The 22115-nt window shown below is 34.5% G+C and overlaps 1 protein-coding gene across 1 annotated transcript; it reads right to left on the bottom strand.

Moving 5' to 3' along the window:
* Positions 1-1191: 1191 nt before the first annotated feature.
* Rad60 (DNA repair protein Rad60) lies at positions 1192-20395 on the bottom strand. The gene is made up of 8 exons (XM_089638248.1): positions 20244-20395; positions 18188-18376; positions 13629-13850; positions 11922-11986; positions 11715-11837; positions 11020-11164; positions 10655-10827; positions 1192-9326 (listed from the first exon to the last, which is right to left on the bottom strand). Exons 1-8 carry the CDS (start codon positions 20296-20298, stop codon positions 9168-9170), a joined length of 1131 nt encoding a protein of 376 aa, XP_089494374.1. The 5' UTR covers positions 20299-20395; the 3' UTR covers positions 1192-9167.
* Between the last annotated feature and the right edge of the window lie 1720 nt (positions 20396-22115).

The raw sequence follows: 22115 nt of genomic DNA, 5'->3' as shown, positions 1-22115 counted from the left end.
GGTTTAAATATATAATACATGCATATTATATTTATAAAAAGTAGAGTAAAGTTGATGTTTATCCTAAAATTTATAACCTCAAAATTTTACTCCGTATCATTCACAACTCTGAGCAAGCCGGGTACACGCTTTACGTCAGCTGGTAAATAATAAAACAGTAAAAAATTAATGTCTAAAATAGGGTGACCGGGTATGTTATCAAAATGACAATTCAACACACCTCCAAAAAGTGATATAAAGTCATGAAAAGTGATGAAACAAAAATTAGTTTAAATAGGTTACATAGGTAACTATTAAACCTAGTTTTTGTTTCATCACTTTTACTGACTCTACATCACTTTTTAGAGGTGTGTTGAATTTTCATTTTGATGACATATCAGGGAACCCAAAAATAGATATCATATAAATAAGTCATCTCAATATTTTTACGTTTGGCCTAACCAGAGTTTGAAAATGACCTTGAATGCCGAAACAGCTGTCACAATAATAAAAAAACTAAAATACTTGCAGAACTTAATAATAATAACATTATTAAATTTGAGTTGCATTAAATTAAAAATAAATAGAGTTCTACGAATTAAACACAATAAAAATGAATAATTAGGTTTATAGCTCTGAAGGGGCACCTCTTGAAGACCGCAGCATAAAACAGAAATATTATTTAAGCCTTCAGAGAGGTGCCATTCATAAAAATTAAATTTTTTTTAGCACAAGCGATGCCGATTTTGTTATTCATACATTTTTCGAAGCATTACGGTCAAAATCGCATCGCAAATTATTCTAAAAAGGAAAGTATTAGAATGTTCGCATGAGAGAAAGTCCAGTTATATCCAATTTTCTAATTATGTCCTTAATCCTGTATCTAAATTTCGCTAATAAACAATTAGATAATGTTAATCTCAAGTGACCTACCAGGTAAGTATTGTACTGTATATTATCTCCATAAATAGTTAGTAATAACATAGATCACTGTAGAAATGTATTATATGTGAGGTGTTTTTGCACAAAAACGGCGCTATACAAGTCATCCAATTATTATTATTATTCTCCAGAGACCCATCGGCATTCCACTGGTTAAAGTTTTGGATGGGATTAAAGCAATAAAACAAATAATTAGGTTTAAAAAAAAATTATTTACATTTATTTAGAAATAATGTATTTAACAATATAAAGTATAAAGCACTGATTTATTCAATATTACATGGACCATAATATATTGAATAAAATTTGCTCACAAATGAGTATTTTCGAAGTGACAGCATTTAGGAAATACAGTTTTACATTAGAAACATAATCATAATATAATTCAGATTAAAACAGCAGTAGTTGTCAGAAATAAAGTCATTATCTATTCAAAATGGAAACATCATAATAATAAACTATGCAGATATTTTGAAGCTTAAAATTAATGTAGATTGGTAAAGAATTTGGGTGGCGATTCACAAGAAAACTTCTTTCAAATCACGACTAAGGGGTATATCTCCTCGGAGTAAACTGTTGAGTAACTACTCGTAAAGTAACTTTAATCATAGAATTAAAATAGGCGTTTACTCGGCGGTAGTGAAACAAATAATATTATACGCTATAAGACGAGTAGTGCTAATCGGCAATTTACTCAAAGGTGGTGAAGTACTCCCTGAAGATTGGAATAGATATTGCATTGAACAAAGTGAAGCCATAAGTTAGCTGAATTAGGCCGCTGTCTTCAACTATTAATTACAGGAAAATTAATGATTGTTGAAGCATTATTACTAAATGATTTTTTTTTATATCTTCGATATTATACTTTGTTTTCGTACTGTGATGTTGTAAGTTATATTGTAAAAAAATAAAACGACTTTTGAAAAATTGAAATATTAGCACTTTGTTAAAATGAGTCATTAGTGTGAATTTAACATTATATACAAACTATTTTGTTGTGGAAACAGTAGAGACATTATTGTACTGATGAGGATACATTGGGAAGTTGCCAACACCAGTTTGGTGTTTACTCTAAATTACAATATTTTTGCGGTATGCATACAAGCAGCGGGCTAATAATTGAGATATTTATTTAGAAAATATGATTATTTTGAGGAACTGATCATGTATCATGTTCAAAACACAGCAGGTAGCAGGTAGGTTTAGCAGGTACCTACTATGAAGGACAGTCACCGATAAAATGCAATTAAAAACATGCAATTTTTGACATGTAAACAGATGCTCAATTTTAAACAAAATTTTAAACGAAGTACAAACTTGATAAAGTGACATTTTTATTTTTGTCTTCAACTAATCTAGGAAAGGTAATAATCCAAAGACAAAATTAATGTATAGGTTTGACACTGCAACTGCAGTGTTTTGGCTCGACTTTTCAACACTGCAAATGCAGGGGTCCGGCCCCTGGGTGTTAATAATCAAGCTAGCAGCTAAACATATTAGCTGATGGATGGTGGGAAGTTTAAAATAAATCACCTACCTACTACCCAAATTTGGGCACTTATCGATCAAGGTCATTAGCGGTGCTATCGCTCGAGTAGTTAAGCTAATGTATAGTTATTGTAACAATCGTAAACAATCTCATATACAGCAAGAAATGTCTAGAAAATAGATCAGAGGATCCAATTGGATTATTTTGCAGTTAGCAAGGTACCAGCTTATGTATTCCACGCCATTAGTATTTACAGATTGTTTATCGGTTGATATCGCTAAAGATTAAACTTAGGGTTGTATTTATTTAGGCTTATATTCCGAGATGTGGAAACAAATTCATTATTAAATCACTTATCGTAGTAAAGACTGGTGTCTGAAATTCATTTGTGTACGAGCTTAAAACGGAATAAAACAAATACATTCTGTAGCAGCCATTCATCATTTACTTTTGATGAGACATGTTAAAATGATACATGGCACACATACAAACTTATACATAACTCGAAATTCAAAAGAAAAACATTCATTCCTTTTTTTATATGATGTTTATTGTTGTGAATTCATCTCTCCATAAGTCATAAAAAAGATACATGTATAAAACAATATGTATTACATATTGCTAAAAATTCTCTATAATTTGGAAAAAAAAAAATTATTTTCCCAATGTACAATTGCCGCCGCTGTCAAATAGCTTTTCAAAACTTTGACGGTGATGTTACGCCAATGTCTTTCAAGTATATTTTAATAAAAGAATCATCTGTGTTCTTTAAAATAATATAAACAATTTCATTTTTAGGTTTTTGTGATGGGAAACAGATTTAAAAATTCTGTGATACATTATTCAAGTTTTTCAGGGGAGATATTTTAAAACTAATCATCATGCAGAGATTGTTTTTCAGTGGAGATATTTTAAAACTAATCGTCGTGCAGAGATTGTTTTTCAGGGGAGATATATTAAAACTAATCGTCTTGCAGAGATTGTTATTCAGGGGAGATATTTTAAAACTAATTGTCTTGCAGAGATTGTTTTTCAGGGGAGATATTTTAAAACTAATCGTCTTGCAGAGATTGTTTTTCAGTGGAGATATTTTAAAACTAATCGTCGTGCAGAGATTGTTTTTCAGGGGAGATATATTAAAACTAATCGTCTTGCAGAGATTGTTATTCAGGGGAGATATTTTAAAACTAATCGTCTTGCAGAGATTGTTTTTCAGGGGAGATATTTTAAAACTAATCGTCTTGCAGAGATTGTTTTTCAGTGGAGATATTTTAAAACTAATCGTCTTGCAGAGATTGTTTTTCAGTGGAGATATTTTAAAACTAATCGTCTTGCAGAGATTGTTTTTCAGTGGAGATATTTTAAAACTAATCGTCGTGCAGAGATTGTTTTTCAGGGGAGATATATTAAAACTAATCGTCTTGCAGAGATTGTTATTCAGGAGAGATATTTTAAAACTAATTGTCTTGCAGAGATTGTTTTTCAGGGGAGAAATTTTAAAAACTAATCGTCGTGGAGAGATTGTTTGTCTCGCGATTCTATTTTACCCACTTTCATATTTCCTTGATTTTCCAAAATGTTTTATTGAAATATTAACACACATTAAAACTATTTTTTAAAGATTGGCTGAATACTGTCATAGAATAACCAATAAATGTTATTATCTTAAACAAACAACATTAATTTAATATACAGCTATGTGTGATGCAGGTCAAAGTAAGTTCATTGTGTGATCTACTAGGAATGTGTTTTCAGTGTAAATTTCAAAGTTAAAACATAACAAAAAAACAGGTGAAATACTGAAAGACAATATACATTGATTGGATGCCGTCTTTCTGGAAATGGGGATAACAAGACGAGCCAACATTTTTCTTATTGGAAAGGGATAACAATGAGATACGGCGATCCAACCTCCTATGCATCACTGTAAAAAGGGACTACATGGACTTTGTGCGGGAAAACACGATTGTGAAGCTACATAATTTAATATTTTTTGTAGTTTTTCATTAGAAGCATAACATATCATTCTTTACTTGTTTAATTGCAAAAATAATAATTAAAATTTGTTGATGTTTGTCCAAGTTATTGCATTTTTATTTAATATCATACTTTTTTATCTAAAAACTGTAGCAAATTACAATTGCAAAATAAGCATAGCACCAAAACGGTGGACTGGAGTTCCTTATTAGAACTGCTTTATTTAAAAAAAAAAATTAGGATTTTTTTCTTAGATTGTCATGAATAATAATAATAATAATAACCCTCCAAAGTTTTGCGGTATCAGCGTGGTATATATGGAAAGTTATTATTTTACATTTTGTAGTTTGTCACTGATTGTTGAAATTTTTTGATCCTGTGGCGGGAATGGAACCTGCCACTTCCCACCTATTCTCAAATGCTTAAGACAGAGGATAACTTTTTAAATATACAAACATGCACGCAAATACAAATTTAACCCCTCAAGGCTCGGAAGGACATTACTAGCCACGTACATCATATTCCAGTAGAGTCTCTGAAGGACAGATCTGACCGGGGTGTCCATACATTATAAAAGTATTTTTTTCTGTAATGTGGAGATATGTGATTTATTTGTCATTGGAAAGAAAAATAATTATATCTCAGTTTGTCTCCAATATTTATAATCGATTCCACAAATAAAATCCAAAAAAATTGCAAAGCTTATCATTACAAATTGGCAAGATTTTTTCGTTAAGAGTTGAAAGTTAAAAAAAAATTATTGATAGCATTCTTACTAATTCCCTACATAAAAGGAATCTGTTTTCTAAATATCGAATTCTTTCAAAATTATGGATGTTTCGAGTCAAAATGTATCGGTAAGATTTTTTTTGTTAATATTTTCATGTTTGATATTAGAATTTTATTATTTAGAAATATCAATATTTATTTCAAATACAAACACCTCAAAGATAATTGTATCTAGTTTCCTAAGATTGTGTTTTTTTTATAACAACTTCAAAAATATGAAATATATAGTACATTTAAAACACCTCGGAAGCATTTCGAAATCCTGTGAAATTTCAGTATGTTGGGACATGTAGGTAAAAATATTTTAAAGCCTGAAGGGTTAAAAGCAGGCCAATCAGATAGGACAGAAATTACACTAAAAAACTAATTACATATTATTTATGATTGATAATAGTGGATTGTTTGCAGACCCATATTACTTCGAATGTCTCCCAATCAATCTTAACTTATGACTCAAGCAGTGTTATGGCCTGATTGAATTAAAATTTGAGCGTAAACAATAAAACTTTACATCACATTTCAGAAAAGTATTTAAACATTCAAATAATTTTGTATTTTTTAAACGTAATAACTACAATGTAATAATTTCTTGTGCACTTTGGACTAATTGTACAACACCCACTTTATGCAATTATGTGAGCTTATTTTTTTAAAATACTTTTAAACTAAACACCAAATTATCTAAAACATTTTTGAAAGTTTTGAGGTTAAGCACATTGCAAAACACATTAGTTTATTTCTAATTGAGTAAATACTATTAATAAGGCGTATACCCAGTGCTAAGGTGGAGGATTGTCATAGCATTTTTGCAAGTTAAAAATGCCATTTTTAAATTATTGCAACTTCTAAGAAAGGTGATATGATCAACTTGCATCGTTGGTTAACACTGAAATAATCAAACTACTAAAATTTTCTTTATATATATTAACCTCTCAGACATAGAATTTTATTTATTATGTGTCCCTTTGAGTACTGTCAGAACGTGATAATTTTTGTGTTATTTACGAGTTTTACTAAAATCTTCATAACTCACGTTTTGGGAAACGTAGCATCATTCTAAAAAATGTTTTGGAAAGATTATGAAATCCACTACCGCATTGTGTTGTTATACATAAATATTTGCGTTTCTAAATATACATTTTATGAAAACGTCAAAAATATGTAAAAATCGCTTACCATTATTTCAAAGCCTTGAAAAATGTACTTTTTTCTGAGTAGCATAAAGGAATAACACTTTATATAGTGAAGAAATATATTTAAAAACTATTAGTCACCTCAAAATATTAACCGTCCAAACTAAAATATTTTTAATAAATTATTTAGAAACGCAATAAATTATTAACGAACATCTTGACAGTTTCAATCGGCTTAGATAATGCACCTCTACGTTCCATAGATATTCTTGAATACAGACGCGTAGCGTTATTCTTTATCGATACTCTGTTTTTTAAATCATGGCAATCCGTATACTAGTGATGGAAATAAATCAATTTTTGTAAAATCTCGCACGTTTACGTGAAAAGACATTCTAATGTCTTGACTGCTATTATCATATTTACGTCTTTTGACGTTCTAATGTTCTGAGTGGTTAAATATTATTATAGTAAAGTAATGAGTTTTTATGTGAGAAGATGCCTTGTAACATTTAGTACTGTATAGGATGTTTCCGACTTGAAGTTGGTCTTAGAATTCATTACGAACAAATAATGGCTTTTTTAATTATTCATTACAAGAGTCCCAACTTTTTGAAGACAGTGGAACTATGGCATCCCCAATTGGGGTATTTTGTGATGCTGAATGGGGTGAGGAAGGCCAGGAAGTACGTGGATATTCAGATCTGGTCACCAAACATGGTAAAAACCATTTCAAGGAACATTTCGATTCTGAAGGGTGGTATTTCATTAGGGCTTTACTAATTCATTTTAAGACAAATTTTGGTGGTGATGATGATGAACCAATATCGCTTACGTCATCCCGAAATGCCATTCAACGGCAGCAGTAAACATACATGGGTAGAATTAAAAATTTATGAAATCCGTGCCGGTTTTTCATCTCTCTTGTAAAGTGACCAAATGATTTATGCCGTGATATATTGAAAAGAATGGTAGAAGTCGGGGACGCCTGAGGAAGACTTTGACGATCAAGTGAGTAGCGCCATGTCGAGAGTCAGAATAACAGTACGTATGAAATGATGAATGAATGTGAATAAATCAAGGAGTGAGTGACGGTGCTATCTTTTCGGAGAAAAGCTGTGATGGTTAATTAGTTGAATTACCATCATTGACACGAAATTCTATGTGACTCCTAGAGAACATTTTGAAAGACCAATCTTCCACAAGCTAACAAGAGGAAGGAATGATATGATATGATATTATGGGAGGGAGAAAACATAAGGGCAGTCAGTAAGTCGTTGCACAACCAAATTATTTATGAATTGACTTTGAGTAGTTTGAGCGTAGATCGATTCGGAGCAGTTATTTTGCACTTGGAAAGTTGCCTTATCAATATTTGTTCAGAATGATTTTAAATATTGTTCATCAAGTCAAAAGCCCCCTTTATATGATATTACATATTACTCTGTAAATAGAGACCTGAAAAATTTGCATTATTTTTGGCAAAATTCGTGTTATATAAGGGAATGACTGAGTTGTTTTTTAGCAAAACGGCTGCCATTTTGCAACATATATTATGTAATGTTAACTTTTTGGTATTTTGCAAGAAAAAAGTGATGAAAAGCAAAGGTTTTTTTTTTACCAAATCAATAAATGAATTTGAGTAGGGCGCGTTTGCATTTGGTAATAGCTATTTAATTTTACCAAACATAAACATAGAAATATTTTGATTACATAATAAAAAAAATATCAGAAAATTGCATCAATAATATGAAAATAAACATTTTTATTAATTCGTCCGTAAATGGCGAATTTCGCAGTTATTCACATTTTTTGCGTAAAAGACAAATTTCGGCTTATCTATTTCAAACGCTAATTTTTCAGGACTCTACATATAAACTTAAAGAAGTGTGTATAAGCGAGTCATGCGTTTATTAAATCTAAGAGGTCAGAAACATACATCACTGTTCATCAAGCATTCCACTGTAATCAGGTAACCCTTCATTAGCATAGACTTACTAAATTATTATATGTATAAACTATCATACTTTATTTATTGAGAGAGTTATGTTATCATGTGCTGCCCTGAAGAAGCATAGTTTGTGATGAATTCAAACTGATAAACTTCACATTATATTCTGTACTTTTATTCAGTTCATATCTTCCCCTGATGAAGAAGCGGATATTCCAAAACTGGTTGGATTTAATAACAAAAATAAAGTACTTTCAACACTGACACATCTATTTATTTATAAATAATGAATAACTATCAGATAATAGTTTCATTCGACAGCATCTATTATTTATTGAGCTCGGTAGTTTTTACAAGTCCCATATTTGTACATCAGAAAAATCAAGAGAAAGTTACATGTATTGCACCGATAATAATTCATTTCTAGTAAATGCATTTGCATAAGCGCCGTTGAGGTGATTTCTCATGAAAACGGCGCTGTATAAATTAGCCAAATATTATTATTATTATTATAAGCATCTATGTGCAAACTCCCTACTACAGATTTATTTGTATCTACAGTTACAACCATGGTGTCATATCAAGGGGTTATGCAAAAGGGTGTGAATTTAAACATTGACATAAATGGTGAGTAGCATAGGGGTTTCCACACAAGCGTCCCGGGTTCCGTCCTCCATCATTGCACAAGCAACATTTTCCGAAAAATAATGATGGTATGTAGAAGGAATCCAAATAGTGTCAGGTTATTCGTAACCCGGAAATGTTTCATTCTTTAAAAAAAAAGGATGTATGTAGAAGACATTGTAAACATTTCATTTATCATGTAACAGTAATATAACTAGATATAATTCCATGTTAAGGGAGGGTTAGCCCGGTACAGTAAGTCTAAATGCAGACTGTGCTCAGTTCAAGGAGATATCTTAACATCTATACATTCATCCCCTTCAAAATCCAATTTCCTAGGCGTAGATTCAATATCGACTATTTCCCCGTCAAAATACAATTTTAATTTTTCTAGCGGCAATTCGTATTCTTCAGAGAACCGCATCATGGCATACGAAAATTTCTGAAAAGAAAAGTCATATTAAGTTTTAACATATTTAAGGTACTCTTATAATATTATACACCCGTCATAACAATGGGACCGCAGCAGACCATCTTGGCTGATCATATTGACAATAGCCTCCAGTTGGACCGCAGTAGACCATATTGACAATAGCTTACAGTTGGACCGCAGCAGACCATCTTGGCTGACCATATTGACAATAGCCTCCAGTTGGACCGCAGTAGACCATATTGACAATAGCTTACAGTTGGACCGCAGCAGACCGTCTTGGCTGACCATATTGACAATAGCCTCCAGTTGGACCGCAGTAGACCATATTGACAATAGCTTACAGTTGGACCGCAGCAGACCATCTTGGCTAACCATATTGACAATAGCCTCCAGTTGGACCGCAGTAGACCATATTGACAATAGCTTACAGTTGGACCACAGCAGACCATCTTGGCTGACCATATTAACAATAGCCTCCAGTTGGACCGCAGTAGACCATATTGACAATAGCTTACAGTTGGACCGCAGCAGACCATCTTGGCTGACCATATTGACAATAGCCTCCAGTTGGACCGCAGTAGACCATATTGTCAATAGCTTACAGTTGGACCGCAGAAGACCATCTTGGCTGACCATATTTACAATAGCCTCCAGTTGGACCGCAGTAGACCATATTGTCAATAGCTTACAGTTGGACCGCAGAAGACCATCTTGGCTGACCATATTGACAATAGCCTCCAGTTCGACCGTAGTAGACCATATTGTCAATAGCTTACAGTTGGACATAATTAAATTTGCAGTTGGTGCTTTTGTGAATACAAAAATTCTATGAATTAAAAAAAAGGTGGATATTTGGCCGCGGAAGTTAACTAAATTAAGCTGTCTGTTCTGATAATACATATATCTAGTCTGAGAGAAAAAATACTTAAAACAAAAATATTTTTAAATTATTTGCACAATTTTCAAGACGGTTGTTAAATTGCTGAAGGCAAAATATACAAGAACCATTTTTAATCCAATGAAATGCGAAAAATCAGGCGCTTTAATAATTAAACTACAGACAATAAACAAAGGGAGATATCTCATCTTGCCAAGCTACAAATTGCTCATAGCTCTGCGAGATGTTACTGAGAATTAATAACATAATGAAAGTTATGCATTTGTTGTGCAGGTAGGTGTGTACATTTTCATGGTCCATCCCTTACAATAATCAGAATTGTAGTCTAGTTTGCTAGGTCATGCACGGAGAGCTTGAGCTATTCTTTCAGGTTCTATGTCCGCGGGTCCTTGGCAGAAGGAAGTAATATAATAAAGAGGAAAGAGTAAGTGTTTCCTACCTGATCCGCGCCCATCCATATCTTGAAGGGTTTGCCGACCTTGGTGTCTACGGTCTGCAGCTTGATGTGCAACTTGGCCCCGCTGGAGGCCGCGTTGTTCCTCTTCACGCCGCCGTACTGTTTGGCCGACTCCTCGGCAATGTGCGCCACGCTCTGTGTTACCACTCCTCCTTCTGAAACGTTTAAAAGTACGTAATTAAATAATGAGTTCTATCAAGCTCAGCAATCAACATGTCATCTAGCAGCTTTTACAATACAAATCTAATCACTGCAGTTCCAGTTTATTACAACACTCCATTTAAGGTTCAGCAGGTTGTGGTGCGTGGGCATACTCTCCAGGTTCGAGAAGTTGAAACAGAACTTACCAATGAATTGACAGACATTGTAGTTGAAGTCGGCGGGAGTGTCCTGGGGCCTCAGCACGCGATCCCCCAAGCTCAGCAGCAGGTGGTCCGTGGGCACGTTTTCCAGGTTCGTGAAGAAGTCAAAGATTGGCTTTATTTTTTGATACTGAAATCATAATAAAGAATATTTGTAAATACAAAAAATTAATATGTGATATAAATAGAAGATTATATGATTCCAATATTAATGGTTTAACATTTCCGTTTCCAACAGCGGTAACCAAAATCTCTGAAATTACTATCTTAGTTAATTTACACCACGCTTCTCAAAAATGATGATATAATATTTTTTTAAACTTTCATCTAAAACTATGCATGCGCCATGGTGTAATTAACCACTACTTTTGTACAAAGCTTGGTAACACCACGTTTCACAGAATGTAAAAAAAGTAGAACTCAAAACTCAGTGCCAGTCGGTACTTTGTGGCGGTTGGTTGTGGGTGACTGAAGATTTGTGTTTTTGTTGGAATTTATAAATTAAAATTTTATTCAACACGGCCAGCCTATTGCAGTCTTGAAGACCTACCGAATTTTACAATGGATCCATGCTTTCGGTTCGTTAGGTATGAGTTCATGATTCATTTTAATTCTGCAGGCTCTAATTTCTAGTGTTGGTACAAATGTTTTTTAAAGTGCTATTGTTGAAACAAAATTACCTTTCGAATTGGGAACTTATGGTATTCCTTACTTCGCCAGTGAACTTTGACTGATATCTCTTCATTTTCGCTCTCTTTGTCTGAACAATTTAGGCTGGTGTCGAATTCCACATCATTGCTTTCCTGCGAAAAATGATTATATCGAAATTAATTAGAAGTTAGAATCACATTACATTATGTACACGGCGAAATGTTGTTTATACTTACATTAGGTTTCGCTTGAGGCTTGGCGAAAAGTGGTTGAGAAGAATCTTCTTCGTCAGTCCAGCAACCTGGAAAACAATACAACTATTTATTTAAACATGGACACGTAGGGATTTGTTAATTGAAATTTGTGTGAAAGGGGACTGGATTAAATGCGGGAGGAAAGACAAAGGCCGGTAACTCATTCCACAAGTGTGCTGTTAAGGGCCTTCTTAAAGAAGACTCAGTTTGGTTGGGCGGTTGATCAACCTGGTTTGAGTTTAAAGTAAAATTAGACGTCGATTTTGTGTGCATTAATTCATGTTTAAAAGTGACTTGTGATTCATTAATTCATCAAACATTCTTCCCAAGTGCGGGCCCTGCTGGACATCAATATACGAAAGTATTACCAAACCTGGTTAGTGCAGAAATCTTGCGATTACTTTGTGTGTTGGTTGGGGCAGCGCAATTCTCATTGAATTATAAGTCTCCCTAGAACAGACAGAGGATAGAACGCCTTTCTCTGCCGCAATTACGGTGACACAACCTACAGCGTCATCGTTCATAAGATGTACTCTAATAGAGATGCTGGGAACTTTTTCTTCTCGTATTTATTTATTTTATTTGGTACAATATTTTTTACATTTTAAGTTTTCCAGTAATGTAGGCCTCACTGGGTGGCTTGCCCGTGCTGAGGCCTTCATTTTATAATATGAAAATATAATACATTTAAAGAGAAAATAATACATTTAAAATTTAAAATACTATACATAATAATATATTTAAAATTAAAAAATAATACATTGAAAATAATCTTGTGTGTTTGTGAGTGATGTGTGTTTATATTGGTTTTGTGTGTTACGTGTAGGTTTTTATTTTATTTTATGCTATGACATTTTGGTAATATTGTCTTTTTTGTTCTTTAATCCATTTTGTAATTTTGTGTGTGAATTTATTTTTACTTTCCTCAATTTTAATTTCAAATTTTACACTGTTGAAAGCTTTTATAGCATGGTATCGGTAGTGTCTTTGTCCAAAGCTTGAATTTACTGTTGGAGTTTTTATGTTTTCTTTGTACGCTTGTCTAACTGGTCTGTTAGTGTTATTTTGCATATGTTGAAATTTTTTTTTTTTGTCAAAAATGTAGTTTAGTAGTGTTTAAACGTATAATTGGCGTATATCTAGAACGTCACAGCTGTTGAATATTTGGTCTGTATCAGTCAGTCTATGTTTTTTTTAGTATTACCTGATCGTTTTCTTTTATCATATTATTAGTCAACGATGCTATTAGAGCAGTCGCACCCTTTATTTTTTTATTAAAGTAGGTATTATTAACTTGGGTTTTCCCCAGAGCCTTTATTATCAACTGACAAAATTGAACCAGCCATCGTTTTGTCTGAGGTAGGTTAAGGTAGGGGCTGTAGGAAAGGATTTATAAATAATGCGAGTCTTGAAGAGGCCCGGATTGTATGAAGGAGGAAAAACATACGCTTGTAACTATTTTAGCTTCAGCTATCTTTTAACTTAAAAATTCTAAATGAAAAATGTTTCATAAATGAATTCACTCGGATGACATTCCTCTAATGGACTTTCCTTGTTCATAGTGTTTCCAATGTCACTGTCATATATTATGCTACATAAAGGTTGTGCATCGATAGACCAGCGCTCTGTGGTTTAAAAGCTTAAATAAATAATAAAAAGTATAACAAGGTAAAATGAAGTTCCACTCACCAAGATTGACCACTGTCTGCACGTTGGAGAACCTGTGGCGACCGCGGGAGCGCCGGGTGCCCCGAGTGGCCGGGGTGCGGCGTGTGTTGCCCCGGCTGCGGCGAGAGCGAGGCAGGGCCCCCGCAGCGCCAGGGAGTGTCTCGGCACTCAACTCGGGGGGCACGGGGGCATCGTCGGCAGTCACGTGGGCTCGGTTGAAGTTGACACAGGCACGGGAGATATCTAAAATTATAAGAACATAATTATTGATAAGTAGACAGTGTAGATTAATTGTATACGTATTTGGGGATTTAGTTGTGATGTCAGTGTTTATTTGAGTCAGTGCAGTTGTTGTGAAATGACTCCGGACCGATGACGATGATACCAGGTGTAAACGGCGATGACGGCAGTGAAGTGGTCGAGGCGGTAAAGTCAGTGGGTCGACACCGCGTTGGTGGAGACCGGACTTGAGGATATGTTCGTCACTGGGGATGACGTGGCGTCTTCCGGGTACTCCAGTGTGAAACAGGGTGGCAGAAGGTGTGATGGACCTGATCGGCAGATGTGCGGGACATGCAGGCCGGCGAGAATGTCGCGGGGCCGAGGCGCAGACTGACGAAGGTGTCGCAGGGTCTTGGCACGTGAGGAGCGCAGGCCAGGGACGATATCCGGGGCCAGGCGCTGATTAAATGCCTTTTGAGCCTCTCTTAAATGTCCGTGTAGAGCCGGGCCTAGGTAGAATAGGTCCGTAGCCTGTAGCGGCGCGGTGTAATAACGGCAGGGTGCGACGCAGGAGGCACCGGCCAAGTGGCCGCTCAGTAAGCAGCAGGCGTTCGCAGGGCCTGCAGGTTGGTCACTGTTGTAAATGCTAATTGATGACTAACTGAGTACGTCTCTACGCGCCGTTTTATAGTGCTCGGTGCGTCGAGAATATTCAGATTTGAAGGTAGGTGCGCCAAATGCTAGCGTCGTATCTAGAGAGTTCTAGCTACGATGCGTTTTGCATGGGTGAACGTTCCCGAATATTTTAGTAGCATCGCTAGCATAGCACACATTTATAGAATAAAGAAGAACACAAGAAATGTCATGTGGGCGTGTTTCGTGATCCAAAAATTAAGCCAATCGGGCCTTAAATTGCCGATACAAAACTGTGTTTCACTGTGATTATGAAATTCAAATCGGATGGCGATATACAAAGTAAGGCAGATGTAAGAGAGAGTGCGTGCTAAATGGTCTAAAACCAACTTCTTTATTCTAGAGTCATTCATAAAAAGTAAATGTAGCTTTGTTTTATTAAAAAAAAATTAGAGTCTTGACATATCCGACGAAGGAGGTAAACAATCAGTATTCTTATACCGTCGTTGGGAAAATGGTGGGGCCCCTTCAATTTTCTTCTTTATTCAACATATACATAGAGATTAACCAAAGTTTTCATACTTCCTACAGATGTTTTCCACTCCTAACAAATAAAATATGTGTCTCATGAGGAAGCAGCCTTCTGAATCTTTGATGAAGCTAAGGTAGTCCGACTTAATGATACTCGGCTATTTTGGAGTGCTTAAGTATCATGTTCCTGATGACTGTCTTAGCGTCAATATAGATTATTCTATCTTCCTACTTGAAGGACCAACCTGCCAATGGTTCTCCCAGTGGGGAGAAGTATATTGCTTCCGAACCAAATCTGTTCCAATATCATTATATTTTGCATCAGCGAGGAGAGATTAAAAAAGGAAATCATATTGTTTCATAAAAGAATCTCTCCTCATCAACGCCATTTCCACCACTGCCTGAAAATTTTTAAAAATAGTAATTTCTAAATCTCTTTTTCTTTTGCAAATATTATAAACATGTAATTCCTTATACATGCATTAAAATTAAAGTTTGTAGCAGCTAACCTAACTGAAATTACTTAACCCTAGGGGACAGAGCCCTGCATTTGCAGTGTTGAAGAATCGTGTCCATGCATGGTACGATCACTGCAATAGGGAATTCTCGTGCATTTTGTAAATAATTTATTTCAATAAAGATAATTATTTTATTATGTGCCTCTTTTTTTTTTTTTTTTTTAAATGCATTTTCAATTTTTTGTAGTTGTTTTAAAAATTGCGTGCTATTTCGGCTCTGAAAACGGTCATGCGCCATTTTGACGCTACGTCACACCTTTGCCGCTGCCGCCGCCATCGGTTTGCAGGATCTACTCGGGCCGGTCAACAGTGACGTCATCGTTCGCCCTTGAACGCTTGATCAATCACCGGGCGTTTTTAGCTGCATTGAAATATTTCGATCGCACCTGTTTTTAAAGTCATTATAACTTTAATAAATGATTTTTGAAAATTATAAAAACTATGTATCTTGTGTCTGAAGTGTTTCTACATGTGAATAATTAATAATAAGTGATTTTTTGGTGTGAAGAGAATTCCCTATTACAGTTTCAACCGTGTACATTCATTTTACCTTTGGATATTACCTCTATTAGATTAGTTAAAGACAAAAATAAAAATGTCACTTTATCAAGTATGGTATTGTCTGCACGTTAGCTTTAACAAAGTTTTCTGTTGGCCCCTACGGGTTAATGCACCCAAAATAATTTTGTTAATGCATTTATGAGAGGCTTTTATTGCAGGATTCTTTCTTAACTTTTCTTCAAAAACGTATCTTGTAACTTTTGACATTGAGAAGGTCATTACTTTCACATGTAATATTTTGCGTTCAAGAATTATTATATTTAAGTAAATGAGTACTTTACATTTTAACTGCCTTAATTAACTTTTCCTAGTTGGGATAAGATAAAATTATACAACAAAATAAAGAAATTATTTGATGTTAATGACGAAATCCAGTTTATACATTATCTACATTTTAATATATGATTCGTGCATATGCAAAACCCGTTCTGTAAATATCGGATGGTTTTGATACATTCAAAAAAGTACTTGACATAAAAATAGAAGAAAAAATAATTATTCATATTTTTCACTAAATATCAAAACAATAATGTATAATTGTGTTAATATAAGCAGCCTTAATAAAAAACGTGGTGTAAATATTACACGGCAAGTAAGGTCAGATCGGAGAAAAATTTGACTTGTTACCATGGTAACAAATTATTATAAGCTATAATCGCCTCAAATATCCATACAAATTGAAAATATCTCCTGAATAAAAATAAATGCCGCTGACGGGAATTGAACCTTCTGATGTCCGGTCAGACGCTCTGGACCACTGAGCCACGTCGGCTTATTTCCAACACACCAAATAATTCAATATGTTCTAGTACTTCAATCAACAATTACTGCTTATTATATTTTTTCACTAATTGCTTTTCACTAATTATTGCTTATAATAATTTGTTATCCTTTGTACTATGCATAAAACCTTGTCTTATAAACATTAGTTTATCATTAAAAAATAATCTTACCATGGTGTTTGATTGGTTCAAACGGTCCCAAACCAGGCTCGAGGCCGGCTTTACCACACCAACGTTGAACAGGTGTGTAAGAATCTAATTAGTAAGACGGTTAGCATAAAAGGTTTATTCTTTTTATAATCAAAGTGTTAAAAAAAAGTTTTTCGTGAAATCTCCAGATCTCTGAAAAATTCCAGAGGATTTTGCAATGCCACGAACCATATAAACAATTAATATATAAACAAACCGGTTTCGATTCGACCAGAACCTTCATCAGGGATTTATAAAACATTATAATTGAATTAGAGTTACAGTTTACAGGTAACATAAATTCAAATAATTAGAGTTACAGTGTACAGGTAACATAGATTATATGTACTCTGTACTTAATTTAGTATGTTTTATAAAACCCTGATGAAGATTCAGGTTAAATCGAAATCAAGACATTTTTTATATATACACGTACATATTTATAGTTGGGACCCTTACAAAGAGATTAGTATACATACAATATTCATATAGAATTATCGGAAAACAATGCCTTTACAGCCATTCAAGTAGGATTGGCGTAAAAGGTAGAACCACCCTTCCCACTGGAAGTGCTTTAACTGTAAATGTACATTGAAAATTAAATAAATAAATAAAATAAAAATATGTATAACACAAAAGTGCAGTATGGTTTAACCTTTTCTAGAATAATTAATCATGTAGTTTCATCTTTTTCAAGTATGACAACCTGGCAGACTGAGAAGGTCCTTCCTTGGCCTTGAACCCAAAAGAGGTTGCAGATTCAAAATGCACTAGGCCGTGCAACTATATAATAAAATTCCAATAGAAATTATTGTGAAAACATGTTGAATTTTAAAAATGATTTATTAACATTTTCAAATTTAATTTGATGACACTTTAAGAAATGTGTCGATAATTTCAAAGATTGTTTTGAGACATGGTAAAACAGTTCTCACAACAATACCCAAATATGGAATAGTATAGTTTCCCTTTCACTAGGCAGTTTTGCGGTAACCAAAACTTTTCATTCGTTTAGCTTCACAACATACCCCAATTGGGGAAGCCTTTTTCTTCGTTTCTCTCCCCTACTTCCTTCAGCTTCACAACAGTACCCAAATAGGAATGCCGTAGTTCCATAAATTGAAAATAAATAGCAGAAATTAACCTGACTCTGTAGAGCCTGTGGAATCTGTTGCTGATATCTTTTTGGCGGGAACGCGTTTCTTGAACTTCTTGTTCTTCTGAATTTTGGGAGACGGACTGTCCACAACGATTGGGGATTTATCTGAGTCACTTGGACAGTCGCTGTCTACTGTGTCGATCTTGATGCCGGGATTCCAGCTCTTCTTGAGTTCTGTAAAGAGATTTTAAACACATAAGTACTTGAGTAGTCATGGGTCGATCGTGAAATACTCGATCATCGTAACCCGCTCACGAACCACCAATGAGCGATCGGGTCACTTTTCAATCATCAGTTGTTACCGTTTCAACCTGTGTCCCGTGAAGGAGGCCGGTGTGATAAGCGACTATCGATGTAAGAATTTTGTAGACGGGCATCTGTAATGTAACCGGGCAGCGTGTGCATTGATCTCTTCTCTACTATATAACATTTTTCCCACGTATAAAAGTACCTGATCAAAGAGCGTTTAATCTCGATCCGATCACTTTGCCAGTGGGCCGTGAGAGACCCGGGTCGTGTAAAATGATTGATTGACGCAGCTCTATATTAGAGCTTATTTGAGGGTTCAAAGATGCTAAAGAGTTTCACTATTTTAAAATGTTTCTTTGTTCCATAACTTTTCCACAAAACAATTTTCACAGGTTTACGATCACCAAGACATGGCACATGCCTTATGGTTGCCAAATCATCAAACGTCATACGGTGGTCTATGGTATCAACTAACAAACAACCATACGGTTTTTCCAGAGGGGTTGGCAGAGAAGATATGCCGCCACACAATTCTGTTTTGGCAAACATTCCTAGCTTCACATTCATTAATGTGTCTCATACATTCACTTCTGTTATTCTGACTCTTGTCGTTCAATGTCTTCCTCGGACGACCTCTAATTCTTCTACCATTCCATTCATGGGTATTATTAATAGTTATAATAAGGTCCTGCCGCTGAGAGCTCCTTTTTAATCTTTCTGCAACATGCGTCATTTATGAGACAGGTAGGTAGATGTTGCAACGGAGGTAATGCATTTTCCTTTAGCAATTGATAATAGTTTTGGAATATAATATTTATAAATGAAATTTACAACCTGCAAGAACAATCGATTACGCCACAAATATATTAAAATACTTTTGCATAAATTCCATTGGTTGATCTTTAGCACCTTATAAATATTTTGTATTATTTCAATGCATGACCCATTGTCATATGAGATTATTTTATAATGGTTTTAAAACCCAAATATGAAGGAATACTGAATACCCTATGATCACTTTATGTTACAATATTATAAGAATTTAATTTTAGCATTACATATTGTTAGTTAGTTATTTTAAAACTCTTATTTTGCCAAGTACTCCATACATTGATTTATGTATAAGAATTGTTATAAGAATTTAATTTTAGCATTACATATTTTAAAACTCTTATTTTGCCAAGTACTCCATACATTGATTTGCAATCTATTTTTAGAAGTTGAATAAAAAGTTAATGACAGCGTGTGAAAATTTTAGGGCTTTGATTATTAATATTATTATTTACCTTGGATTACCCACACTTAACAGGGTGTTAAAATATAGTAATAAAGCATCGTAATGATTAGATCTCGATAAAGACTTTCGTTTTCATGTTAGTTTGACCTTTAGGACGAAGATTTTTCAGGGCAATGGATTATTTCTGAAGGGCAAACATCTTAGATATTAAACCTTATTTCATTACAGGTAAAACCATTCATTCAAACACATTTTCCGTATGTAACAAGCAACACCTCTGTTTCGCAATTTTATAAACATGAAGGTATTTCATAGACATCGCAAATTATCAGAACAAATGACATGATACAAACTCATTATTGTGGGAAATTTGCCGGGATTCAGAAATAATAAATAAAGAAAACGTCTTGACAACAAATAAATTATCTTTGTAATGACAATACGTAGCGATGTTTACAAAATGTTTTTGACAATCAGTTGTTCAGAATGTGTTCGGCAAATTGACAGTCCGCTGTGTTTATTGAAAAATATGAAATAAATACAAAACATACATACCGTGGAGCTTTTGCGCTGTGTTTCCGTAGAAATCGTCTTCCGACGACGAAGACATGGTTATATTTTTCAGAACTGCTCTCACATGAAAAACGCCATATTCATAACCCACAAACAAGTGAAACAAGAAAAAATGCTCTATGCGCAAAATTATAGACTTGACATGTAACACCTAACTGAACGAACTTACTAGTATAAAAGTATAGGGTATTTACTTCTTGAAAATACTTTTTCCATAAGATAGTTTTATCCTTTTTACTGAATATTGAATATATTGCGGCATTACCGAGAAACAGTCAAGCAAGCGACTAGTTAAAGTAAATGGCGGGGATGTCGCCCACGTAATTGGCGGGCTGAATTGCGCATGCGGTGTGAAGACTTCACTCTTTGGCGCGAAATACAATACTGTACAATACCATAAAATTTATTTATTCATTTATTAACGCCCTTTTTAGGGGCCTTTCTTTAGGGATCTTTTTATCACACAATGATGATCGTCATTACACCTTTTTATGCGCAATCGCTATTTGCTTGGTATATTTATGGAAGTTTTAAAGCAAGTGAGTAAGTACCTACCTAAATATTATTTATACTTTCAGTCCATTCATTCGTAATTTATTATAAACTAATTGCGCTGTATTATTATATTTTAAATATAATATGTATTTTATTCCAATCACTCATGACTAGGTACTCATGATTGTGGGCTATCGAAGTTTATTTATATACATTTTGAAATTTCATTTACAAGTTTGTCAATCTGTAGTTATGGGCTTTTTGTTTTAACAATCATTTTACGAAAGTACTTGCCTTGCCTAACTCGCCGAGGAAAATTCTAACAAGATTGTTCTTGAATAATAATTGCATGAATATTTTCCATGACAATGTATTTTCTTTCTACGTTGATTTTCTCCTGCCATTATTTTATTTCATTATTCGGTAATAAGGGTGAGCTTAAGGAACCTACCCACTCAGTATTTTTACATGAGTATTGCACAATACTCCAAACTTCTCCCAATCGTCTGGAGCAAGTGAGATTATGATATTTCCAATTGGGGTATGATCATGTTTTGAGGCAAAAGATAGTGGGGGGAGGAGATGGGTAAGAGGAAGGTGGGGAAGTATCTGGCTATTCAGATCTGGCCACCAAACGCGATTAGAGCCATTTCAAGAAACGCTTAGATCCTGAATGGTGGTCATTCACTAGGGCGATACTGAAAGTATCTACCACTCTGAAACGTGCCGCAAATATACTAGAATATTTTTTAATGTGTTATAAATTATGAAATAACTCAAATTAACCAAATAAAATTTACTTGCGCTCGCCGGGATTTGAACCCACGACCTTCGGATTTGTAGCCTATGTCATTGGCTTATCGATGAATATGGAGCAAGCTACCAGCATCCGTCCTTATATGTACAACAAAGAAAAAAGGGCTTCAAGACTTTTTCTCTCCTATTCACGTCTATACCAGTGATTTTCCGTTGACGAAATTATTGTTACCCCTTGGCATCAGGAAAAATGCAGCTGTCACACGGGATATTAGATGGCAGTGCAGGGGCGGCGAGGGCAATATATGTATATAATATTTAAAAAAAAAAACAAAATTCTCTTGACGATTCACATATTTACGGATATGCGTCATGCGTCGTTCGTCGTGCGTCATGCATCGCTAGATTGTCTAGAGTTCTAGAGGAATGTGACGATGAACTGAATTTAAACGGGTGTCTCGGAATGTTTTTCGTTTCGGCCGATATTGCTATATGAATATGATCCGGATTTTTTTGGCTCCAGAAATGCAAAATCAGATTGCTACAACTGCAACACATTTTTCCAGCAAGATGACACCACTTCCCACGTAACAAATGGCTCGT

This window comes from Hesperophylax consimilis, chromosome 12, assembly GCF_061612785.1.
Source record: "Hesperophylax consimilis isolate HC1 chromosome 12, BYU_Hcon_1.0, whole genome shotgun sequence".
NCBI lineage: Eukaryota > Metazoa > Arthropoda > Insecta > Trichoptera > Limnephilidae > Hesperophylax > Hesperophylax consimilis.
The sequence above is the reverse complement of the archived record's forward strand: the minus strand, read 5'-3'. Positions and strand labels throughout refer to the sequence as shown.

Bases quoted from the DNA above. Each gene is read 5' to 3' on its own strand.
- Rad60 (XM_089638248.1), bottom strand. From the start codon at position 20,298: ATGTCTTCGTCGTCGGAAGACGATTTCTACGGAAACACAGCGCAAAAG. The intron at 11,987-13,628 runs GTGAGTGGAACT...ATTGTTTTCCAG, and splicing joins GCAGACAGTGGTCAATCTTG to GTTGCTGGACTGACGAAGAA. The intron at 11,165-11,714 runs GTAATTTTGTTT...TTATGATTTCAG, and splicing joins ATAAGTTCCCAATTCGAAAG to TATCAAAAAATAAAGCCAAT.